General features: G+C 38.3%; 1 protein-coding gene across 1 annotated transcript; it reads left to right on the plus strand.

Moving 5' to 3' along the window:
- Nucleotides 1-91: 91 nt before the first annotated feature.
- On the plus strand, nucleotides 92-9,718 carry LOC113405662 (dynamin-like 120 kDa protein, mitochondrial; the record flags this gene model as incomplete). Its single annotated transcript, XM_026646889.2, has 6 exons — nucleotides 92-208; nucleotides 5,741-6,059; nucleotides 6,403-6,499; nucleotides 7,321-7,428; nucleotides 8,940-8,993; nucleotides 9,651-9,718. Coding segments are annotated over exons 1-6 (675 nt in total), but the record flags the coding sequence as incomplete, so codon positions are not given.
- Between the last annotated feature and the right edge of the window lie 2,084 nt (nucleotides 9,719-11,802).

Here is an 11,802-nt window from a genome sequence, read left to right on the forward strand (position 1 = left end):
GCAGCTGCCCCGGAACCTTTCTCGCGGCGGCCCGTGTTCCCGGCCCGGCCGGGCTTGGGGACGGACCGCCTCGCCCCCGGAAGCGGCCCGACGGAGCCGGTAGCGCTGCTCCTGGCTGACCCTGGGCGAGGCGCTGAGGCGGGGCCCGGGCGCACCGTGCCCCTGTCCCCGGCTCCAGGATGTGGCGGGCCCGGGCCGCGGCCGTGTGGTGAGTGCGGGGGGCTCTGCCCGGGGGGCTGGCACAGGGGGTTCTGGGGGCGAGCGGCCTGAGGGGCCCCCGGGCGGGGCAGGGCTGAGGGGCCCCCGGGCGGGGCAGGGCTGAGGGGTCCCCCCGGGCGGATAACGGGCTGAGGGGCCCCCGGGCGGGGCGGGGCGGGGGATGCCGGGCTGAGGGGCCCCCGGGCGGATAACGGGCCGGGGGCGACGACCTTCCTTGGAAACCAGCTGGGGACAGACCGACGCCCCTCGGCCAGGACCCGCCAGCACGGAGGGGCGGACAAAGGCCCAGGTCTGTAGCGGGACGGAGTCTGCTGCGGTTACAGGCACACGCCCGTGGGGGTTGGAGGCAGCCGCAGGCACCATCCCAGGTGTTTTTCAGGCCCCCCCTAGTTGTCTTGCTCCAGTTCTACCATTTCTTTCATGAGGTGGGCTGGCCAGCGCCGCGTACAGATGAGGCTGTGCCACTGAGCGATATAAAGGCATGATAATATCCCCCTATTATCTGTCCCATTGTTTACACAGCCTAGCCGTTTGATTTTTTTTTTAATTACATTTGTGTGTTTGAGCAGAGAGGTTTGTCCTTGAGCTCTCCACAGTGATGTACAGGTACCGTTTCTAAGTACGGTGTTTGAGTGATTACTTTATTTTTTCTCAAGTGTGCGTTGCTTTGGATTTATCCATGTTGAATTTTATCTGTCATTGTGTAGCCAATTCCCCACCTCTGAAGTGCCTCCCAGTCTTTTCTGGACTTGGCCAACGTAAATAACCAGGTGATCTGCAAATTTTGCTACTTCACTGTACACCCCCCTTTTCCAGATTAATATTATTAAACACCACCAGACTTAGTGCAGAACCTCGAGGCACCCTGCTATTTGCCATAATGAAAACTGACCATTTATTCCTACTCCTTGTTTCCTGTCTCTTAACTGGTTTTTCATTCATGACAATACTTTGTCTCTCACTCTGTAATTACTTAGGTTCTTTAGTAGCCTTCTTCTGAAGGACCTTCTCAAAGGCCCTTTGAAAGTCTAAATAAATGATGTCAACTGTTTCTCTGGTTCCATTGCCCAGGTAGACACAATCTCACTTATGCACAAAGATCACACAGAAACAGATACAAACGTCAGCAGTCTCTCCTACCCAGCTTATTTTCACATATAGCTTTCTTTCTACCATTGTGTTTTCTTTGTGCTTTGCTTAAGAGTTCTCTCTTTCACCTCAACTCCTGCTTGGCAGGTATTTTAAAATTTTGAAATTACATTCCCTATAGTTACTGGAAAGTTCTCTTTGACTCTTCTGTCCTCCGCAGATCTTTTGGTTGCTGGAAAGTAAAAGGGAGAGATCTTAGCTTCTCTACCATTAGATAATCCTTCTTGAGTTCTGCTCACCCCGTGAATTCCTCCACTGTCTGCTTCTGCAGCCCATCCAGTAGCATGAAATTAACACCATTCTTGACTGTTTCCCCCTGCCCACTTGATTCTGAGTGATGGTGAAACTGAACAATCTTGTTAATTTCACTCTGCTGTTCCATGGCAAAGTTGGAAATAGCAGCAGAAACATTAGTGTTGTTCAGCTGCAGACTCAGGAAGAAAATACTGTCTTTATTTATATTTGTTTCACATTTGGAAGGTTAGCTTTGCAATCATATGGACTAAAAAAATGCTTAGAGCTTAAATTCTATAGAAATTGATTGGTCATGTCCCGACTCTAGATGTTGGGTGTATTATTTTTCAAACCTTGCTCATAGCTGAAAACAGTATGTTAATGATTGACGTTTTACAGTTATATTGACATTCATCCCAGGTGCTTAGATATGATAGCAAAGGGTACTATATAAGATCAGAAAAAGTGCTTTACAGATATCCATACAACACAACTGGATTACAGCAGTTACTGAAGTGGCAACCAGGCAGACACCAACAGTAGAACTGGTTGGGAACTGGAAAGCCAAAATTTCTCATGAAATGAGTATTCAGAAGAAAACTTGAATCGGAGCCATTGATATGTTTAGTTTCTATATAACTTGTAAAAAGAACAGGAGTACTTGTGGCACCTTAGAGACTAACAAATTTATTAGAGCATAAGCTTTCGTGGGCTACAACCCACTTCTTCGGATGCATATTGAGTGAAACATATATTGAGGAGATATATATATACACACATACAGAGAGCATGAACAGGTGGGAGTTGTCTTACCAACTCTGAGAGGCCAATTAAGTAAGAGAAAAAAAACTTTTGAAGTGATAATCAAGATAGCCAAGTACAGACAGTTTGATAAGAAGTGTGAGAATACTTACAAGGGGAGATAGATTCAATGTTTGTAATGGCTCAGCCATTCCCAATCCCTATTTAACCCTGAGTTGATTGTGTCTAGTTTGCATATCAATTCCAGCTCAGCAGTCTCTCGCTGGAGTCTGTTTTTGAAGTTTTTCTGTTTTAAGATAGCCACCCGCAGGTCTGTCATAGAATGGCCAGACCTGACCTGTCTCCCCACCTGTTCATGCTCTCTGTATGTGTGTATATATATCTCCTCAATATATGTTTCACTCAATATGCATCCGAAGAAGTTGGTTGTAGCCCACGAAAGCTTATGCTCTAATAAATTTGTTAGTCTCTAAGGTGCCACAAGTACTCCTGTTCTTTTTGCGGATACAGACTAACACGGCTGCTACTCTGAAACCTATATAACTTGTGTATTTTATAATAGATATATCTGGTTTCTCTTCAGATCGTATAAATCTTTCGCCTTTTACACTATATATTTGGAAATATCTATAAATATAAAATGTAATAATATAAATGTTGAAATAAAATTAAACAAAACAGCATTATTGAAACTAAACATTTCAACTTCCCATTAAAAACTTGTGTCAATCAACAGGTTCTCACAAAACATCTTGGTTTTGAGAAAACTGCATTTTTTTATGGACTTTTTCTGTTGAGAACATTTTGACCAGTTCTAACCAACAGTATGTGACAGCTAAGAGGATAATAAAGATCTTGGCATGGCACTGGAATATACCCTTACTTTTATGAGAAGTGGCATAAAATCCTTACTGTACACTTTAAAGCAGAAGGGTTTTAATATTTTTGGTATTATTCAAATGACAATATGATTGTCAACTAAGTTCTAGTTGCTGTGATATCTAAGGGAGTGCAACTTGAATATAGGGCAAAAAAATAAACATGCAGGATAAATAAAATTTCATTGTCTGATTTTTATTTCAAATCTAGTGGGTTTTTTTTTCAAAAATATGATTTTATCATCTATCCCTTTAAGCTGGGTTCAAACTAACAACTAGAGGTGGCCATCAGATCACTATTTACTGTCTTTTCATCTCTGCTGAAAAGATTAAATATTTCTGTACACTGAGTGTAGGCCCAGAAAATGAAAGAGCTAAGTGCAGTCATAAACTTCCTTATGGATTGACCATATTCAGTCTCAGTCATTGGCTTCTAAAGCAGAAGGAATTAAAATATTTCTGCTGCTGTGGTCATCTTCCTAAGGAAAGTCACTTGAGTGGTAATGGGATATTATGTCTCCAGTAAGAATACATCCATGAAAGGAGCAGAACATCAAATGTTCCTTTTCTAGTGTCCAGAATAATGTATTGGCAAATGGTAAATTTAGCCAATTCACCACCACTATTCAGAGAACTAGGTAGGTGAGTGTGGAAGGAGTTGGATTTACTCTGGCAATGAATGGATCATGTGTGTTGTTACAACAGCCTGGACAGACGGATGGAGAGATCAGATTAATATAAAAATGTGAGGGGGAAATATAGGGTATGCAAAGTATTTCTAAGGAAATGGAAAAATATTGGTTTGGTTCTTTGATGCTTTCTGATATAAAGCATCTTAATATTGATTCCTTTGGTGTTGTGAATAGTTGGGTCGGTGATTTCATTGCCGGGTGATAAGGCATTTCTGCTGTTCTCCATCCATTCCCATGGAGAACACTAAATGGAGTTCGGAATCCTGAAGAAGGCTGTGAATAAAAAAGTGGTGGTTTCCAGAATTTTAGTATTCAGATTTTGGATTATTTTAAGTGATGTATCTAATTTTCACTGCTGCGGTTATGGACAGATTGGACAAGTACAAAAGGAGTCGTTCCTTGAAAAGTTTTTACTCTTCTCTGAGCTAGCAAAATAGTATTAAAAATAGTTTCAATAAACATTTACAGGTTTGTTTTGAATGTCCTGTAGAACACTCAGGAAAAAATAACAGTAAAAATGTATACCGGACTTTGTTCCATCCCACAGATAGCCACCCTTGATTATAGGAAGCGCAGGTAGTGATGCCCGTACTTCAGGTTGCCTGGCGCTTTCCATGATAAGACCCTGTTTTCAGTTGCTTATGACCTTGCCAAACTTAAACTGTTCATACTGGGTGTTTGCCTGAGGCTGAATTATTCTTGGAAAATTTTAGCTAAAATGGTTCAGCCATTTCCAAGAATGAGACTAGGGTAAAATAAGTGATTTTGCCCATGTTTAATAAAAAAAAAAAAGTCAACTATTTTGTTGAAAAGCTGTAGCATGTAAAACAGTATGTGGTCGTGTAATTAAAACGATCATAATGCTTATTCATAAGGGGGCCGAATTAGGGTTGCACAGACTGGCATTTCCTAACCTTTGAGTGCTTGACTTTGTGACCTTAATAATGATCTTTTAATGTAGGGGTTTTGAATGCAATTCTGGGTAAAGGTAGTTAGGTAAACTCTCTATTATATGTATCTTCTCGTGTGAAAAGATTTTTCTTCCTCCCCTAAGATGGGAGTGGAACATCGTAGCCATGTTCCTGTATAGACTTTCCACTCCTGTTGAACGTGCACAAAACCAAGTTCTTGTGTACTTATTCACTAATTTCAGCTGCAGAAATTAAATTTATAAGACAGCAGATGACCTAACCCAAGCGTTGATACTTATTTCTGTCCTTCAAATCCTTGTTAACAAGTGAGAGGTTGTTTATCCAGTAAGTATCCTTTAAACCAAAGTATTTTATCCAATTCAACATTTTCTGTGATTAGGATACAAATATTGATGAAGATGATATGTCATTTTAATATGTCAAGCTAATATAGGGGGGCTAGCAAATGTAGTGTTTAAAATAACAAAACATAACTATAATTCTATTAAATGAAAACATTATGGAATATTTAAGACTGGATTAGGTAGCCATTGCACACTTTTTGAAAGTAATCGCAAATGTTAATTCTATTCAAAAGGCTATGAGTGCCCACAGGATCTATGTTGGCTAGTAGCCGGGAAGGAATTTCCTGTATGGTAAAGCACTGTACCTTTGGAATGATGCTCTACTTTATTTTTCATCCTCTGTAAATCAGTCTCTCTCTCTCTCCCTCTCTGTGTGTATGTATATATATATATATACATAAATACACACTCTCGCTCTCTCATATTTTGTGTGCTGGAGGTAGGATACAGGACTACTTGGACTAAAGGTGTTTTGAGTAGAGCTGTCACGTAATCTTAATTTATTTCTTTATTTTTCTCTTTTCTTTCAGTGTTGTCTGCCAGAGCTTAGCAAATAGCAGCTATGGAGTAAAAGGAAAATCACCATTGCAAAAATTGCATCTTGTTTCACGAAGTATTCATCATCCCCATTATACAAGTTCAAAGTTTCAGAGACCTCCACTAAGGACATCAATTCAACAGTTCTCCTCTCTTAATCGTCTTCCCTTACGTAAAACCAAACTTTTATCTGTAAAATATGGATACCTGCCCCATAGAAATTTCTGGGTAGCTAGACTGGCTTCAAGGCTTCTAAAACTTCGCTATCTTATATTAGGATCTGCTGTAGGTGGTGGCTATACAGCAAAAAAGGTATTTATTTGCAGAAGACATTTTATATGTTTCATATTGTTTGACAGGCATTTCAGAACAGTAGTTATTGCTGCAGTCAATAAAATGTAGAGTTCCATCATTTGATCAAATAAAGACAGCGGAGAGTATGAGGGTAGAGAGGGACAAGTTATTTAAATTACTAGAATAGATTTTATTGGACAGAAATGGGATTGGGTTTTGATGACTGTTTTGTAGATGTTGTGACTAAGCCACAAAGCCAGTGCGTAAGATGACAAGCTAGCGCAATAGATTAGTAGGTAAATTCTTTCAAGTAGAACATTTATATGCTTCTCTTATGACTTTTTTTCTGTTTTTGTGTTAGACGTATGATCAATGGAAGGAGATGCTGCCTGATCTCAGTGACTATAAGTGGATTGTTCCTGACTTCATTTGGGAGCTTGATGAACACATTGACTTTGGTATCACAAAAGCTAAAATATGCTTTGATTGCTAAAGATCAGCGTATGCCACGCTTAGATTTAAGAACATAGGTGTTCAGAAGCTGGTTGCTTCTATACAAATGTTCTTATACCATGATTTTAATAAGATAAGTGCTCAGGGATGTGTCTTAGGAAGGCACACATCTCATATATGCATTCTAAGAGGAAAAGACCACATAACATTTGGTGGTGGTTATTCCAACATCTATCCTGCACATGGGTGCATTGCTTGAGACTAGATGAAAAAATCGAATTATGGACTAATTAATCCTACACTCTCCGTGATGGTATTTAAAGTATGCTGTCAGCCTGAAATCTTTTTGTTTGTTTGCTTTTTTAAAGGAAAGAATTAAAAGTAGCAGCAGGTGCTATACTTGGCAGTTTTTGTTGTTGTTATCATCAAATTCTTGTTTTTGTGAATATTTCTCTTTCTGGTTGCTATGTGAAAGACTCATACAAATAAAAGGAATATCTGACTAAGTATGCAGAAGGAACTGTGAAACAGCCTAGCCACAAAATGCTGTTGAATGCCCCAGATAAACTGAAAAATAGGAAAATACTGTCTTTGAAATGTTTGTTACCGTAATTGTGTTGTACAGATGCTCTCTTGTTCTCTCGCTCTCATATACATAGAAACAGAAACAAACATTAAAATATAGAAAGAGAAGCATTTTGATTCCTGACACAGAAAAATGGAATGAGCATGTGAATGTGTTTTAATTTTTAGATAGTTACTAACTTTTACAGTGTAAACTATTCTCGCTTATAAAAAAACTCACCTTTTTATACTTTTTCCCTAGAAAAATTTAGCAAAGCCCTTCCTGATGCAGAAGACCTCGCTAAACTTCTACCTGACTTTGACAAGATTGGAGAGAGCCTCAGTTCCCTGAAGGGCTTTTTCTCACCTGGTGAGAACAATTTTTCGTCTTTGTTTTACTTATGAGAATGTGTATTGTTACAATGTGAGATCACAACACGTCTTTAAACAACAACAAGAAAAAGGTTTGTGGAAATTGTGTGCTGTTCTACCAGTATCTCATTTGTTCTTTAAAAATAAATTGTGATAACAAATGCTCGGTGAGAACTGAGAGATGTGAAACTGAACAGCGAATTGTAGACTCCCAGTCAAACTAAAACCAAATAGATTGAAAATGTAAATGTTTCAGTGAGGTGTAGATGATGAAGCTAAGTTGCCAGTGAAGGTGAGAGGAGAGGTCTAGCCAGTACACTTTAACAATATATCATTGTGCTCACGGTAGGAGAAAAGAATGATTTTGTTAAAGAAATGTGCTTCAGGCACTGGGTGATTATTTTTTTAAAAAACTACCAAAATATCTCCATTTGTGTTGGGTGTAGCATTAAGTAGATGCAGAAGATTTGTCACTGACCTAGTAGTCTCTCAGAGGCTCAGCTGACAATTTTCTACTTGAGCAAAATTCTGATTGAAGTTAGTGGGAGTTTTGGCTGTGTAAGGACTGCAAGACAGGCAGAATGGAACAAAGGATGACGAATGAGCTCTAAAACCCAGATGCTACATGGCAAATGGATGGCCATATTATCAAATCCGCACACCCTATTGATTGTCCATACCCTACTGAATTTAATCTTTAACCATTTTCTCATTTTAACAAATTCTAAAAATGTATTCTGGCAGTGGAAATTAATAGATTTTAAGGCCAGAAAGGATCACAGTGGTCATCGATAGTGATTCCTTCTGCTCTTTAGAATCTATGAATCTAGTCTGGTTTTCTGCATAGCACACGCCGTAGACATTCACCCAGCCATTCCTGCAGTGGAGGGAAGTCTCCTTCCCTGCTACACAAGTGAAACATTATCAAGCCCCCTAAACTTTTGTGGCTGAACTCAAAGTTATCTTTTAGAAACACATCTAATCTTGATTTAAAAATAGTATATTGTAAATTTAGACGGAGATATAAAGATGTAGATGTACATGTAAAGCTTCATAGCAATCACATTTTTTTCATTTAAATGTGCTTGATAATTACTGTCACTGTTCTAGGTCTATTTGCATGTTCATAACAAGCTTACTTGCATTGTCTGAAACAAAACTTTTAATATTATTAGAATGCATAATATATATAAAAAAACCAACTTTACAGAGAGCAGAATCTAAATGGGATTCAAGTGTGAGGGTGATGAGAAAGGCAATATCAGAAACCAGAGACAAGTAGATGAGACCTCCTATGTGTTGGGGTTTTCTTACCTGGAATGTAATTTTGACTTTGGTGCGAGTTACTTGTTATCCATTTTAGCTGCATTTGTTAGCATACCAAGATGGGCAAGATTGGTTATGACTGCCCAGTCCCTGAACTCTGAGACTGAAATCCCTCACAACTTTGCTTTGCCATTTGTTTGTATTTATAATTTTTATTTCCCCTTTTTTGCTGGTTTTTCACAGGTTACAATTTGGTTAGTGAAGTCATAGGAGCTTCTGATCTGCTTCTCTTGTTAGGTGTGTAAAAAGCCATTTTTACTGCCCTTAACGTGCCTCTTTAAAATTAATTAATTAAACAGTGATACATTAAAAAAGGGAGTGAATAACAATGCAAATGCAATTTATTGCAACAGTTTAATCTTGAATTGGAAACATTTTATAACTACTTTAAGAAAACTCAATTCCCACAGTGCCAATGAAAAGCCAATGGCTCACTGTCAAAACACTAAACAGATGCCTATAATTCAGGCATTTTTCAGAAGTTTGTTCAGAAAAAAATTATTTACAATATGCAGGAATATTTTGTGTTTCTCATCACAAATGATAATATAACTTATGTCCCATCATCTGATGTCTAACACATGCAGTCATTTCATCAGCAAAAATGTCTTCAGAACTTAAATGCTCTAGTTGAAGTTTCCTGTTACCTTTTATAGTAGCCCATTCAGTGTGAGTTGGATGCTAGATTGGTACAGTTGTTAACAAATCAGTTTTAAGCTGTTCTATGCTTATTTACAATAATCCGTAGAATGATTGCAACTTCAGAGAGATTATTTGTATAGTAAATACCTGGGTACTGAGTTGTACTAAAAATTGGACCTCCTATTAGACATAGTTTTGGGTTTTGAATAGGGTACTAAGGCATTTCAGTTAGTTTCTGTAATTATTTCCTAGGTTCCCAAGGAGAAACAGCATTCAGAGCTACAGACCAGGGATATGAAAATGACAAACAGTACAAAAAGGTATATTTGCAGAAAGTATTAAGTTATTCAATCACAAAGCTTTAAAAAAAGATTAAAATCTGTGTTTTTTCTGTAGGAGTTAATTTTTTTAAAAAGGCACTTTAATAACGAACTGTAGATGTAGATTTAAAGAGGCTTGAGAGAGCTGAAATGGTTTAGTATATTGTATATAGTATATTGTAATTTAACAGCTAGGCTAACAGTTAAAATATTTTGTGGGGAAGAAGGGAGTAATATAAAGTCATTAAACCTTCTGTCAAAATGATATTCTCCAAAGACTTGGGTTGTAATGGGCATGTTACTAGAGTCATTCTCTATTCATTTTAAATTTGTGTGCAGCCTGAGGGACTGATCCTGCCAACACTTACTGCTTGTAACTGTGACAGTGTTGGTTGGTTCAGGCCTTAATATAAAACTCAAAGTGCTGCATCATGCACTAGCTTCGGTTATACGTCTGAAAGTATTGCATCTTATGACCCTTTTCCACTTAGACATTCTACATCAAGCTTTGGGTTTCATTCTTTTTCTGCTCAAAACTTAGAGCAGCAATTGTTTTTATGGCCTGCTCATTTTCTAGAAAAGGAGTTTTTTTTGTTTTGATCCTAGAAGATGACTTTGCCGTGTGAAATGTCACATCAGCTGGTTAATAAAGTTTATTAGCATGCATGTTCAACCTTTGCCTTGCAAGTGAGGAAAGTAAAGTTTAGCATTGCAAACTTCTAGATCGCAGATCTTATTTTTATTAGTTCTCTTCACCACCAAATAGCATCTCTGATTGTTTAATTTCATTCTATAGTAGTTTTCATTTTTGCCATTGTACATTTTAAAAATTTCTGAACAAATCGGAATGAAATCTAATACATGCTGAGAACTTCTTTGAAAAATATTTGTCTTATTTGTGAATCTAATGATCAATACTGTGTATACCTCACAAATGGGAACATTTATCATTCCAGTCTTAGCAAAACTGTAAATAACACTCTTATTTTAAACACGTCTGTGCATGTATGCATGTGTGCTGCATTTAATGCATGTGCACACTGACTGCACATGCCTACAATGAAACCAGTACAAGAGATCACCTTTTATTAGGCAACCTCCTTAGGCTGACCAGATAGCAAGTGTGAAAAATCGGGACAGGGAGTGGGGGGTAATAGGAGCCTATATTTTAAAAAGCCCCAAATATCCGGACTGTCCCTATAAAATTGGGACATCTGGTCATCCTAAATCTCCTGTCTTGGACCACCTCAGAGTCTCCACATTTGAAATGAGTACAATTCTGTTTCCCCTTTATTAGAAGCCTACCTTTGCTTAGCAACAGATTTTTGTCTGCCTTGAAAGGTTGCTTAAGACAGGTGTTCACTGTTCAAAAGTTAAAGTGTTTCACTCTTGGATTGTGAAGTAAAGGTCTTCTTATCTATTGTCTTAACAAATCATTTATGAAGCTAAGCCAAATTACTTGCTTTCATATATATTTTGTTGAATACCGCACATGTAATGAATGCTCATTAAGCTTGGTTTCTAAATGCAAATATCAAGTCATAAAACAAACCAAGGCAATAAGTAGTAGTATAATAAATCAGTCTTAAGAAGAACTTGTTTTTTTCATACTTTTTGGTGGAAAACTCACTTAGATCTGAATGAAACAATTGATTAACTGCCCCCAAATCAGACAAAATGCTATGGCTAATCATCTGAATTCCCAGTGATAATTCATGCAAGGATCCTCTCTTCATATGCAGAGTTTCTTCTCCCATGCCTGTGACTGGCTAAGCTCAGTGCTATATTGCTGGGGACTTGAAAACAGAGGAAGAAGAGTCTACAAATCTTTATTATTATTTATTGACTTTTCTGTGGCATTCATTGCCGTAGTATTTGGGTGGTAAACAATGTTAAAGTCACAAGAAAGCATTTTTAAACTTGAATTTGCTGCTTATGGGCCTGGTAAAACTGTCACAAAAGTCAATGGGTATCTTTTTATTGACTTCAATGGAGGTTTTATGGAAGGCATTAGAATTTGAATTCAGGTCTCCAGTAAAAGGCTGTGTTACTGCGCTTCTGACCGTCCTTAGTGAGTTAGCAAT

Source organism: Terrapene carolina, unplaced genomic scaffold (genome assembly GCF_002925995.2).
Source record: "Terrapene carolina triunguis isolate 2854851 unplaced genomic scaffold, T_m_triunguis-2.0 Scaffold47821, whole genome shotgun sequence".
Classification (NCBI taxonomy): Eukaryota; Metazoa; Chordata; order Testudines; family Emydidae; genus Terrapene; species Terrapene triunguis.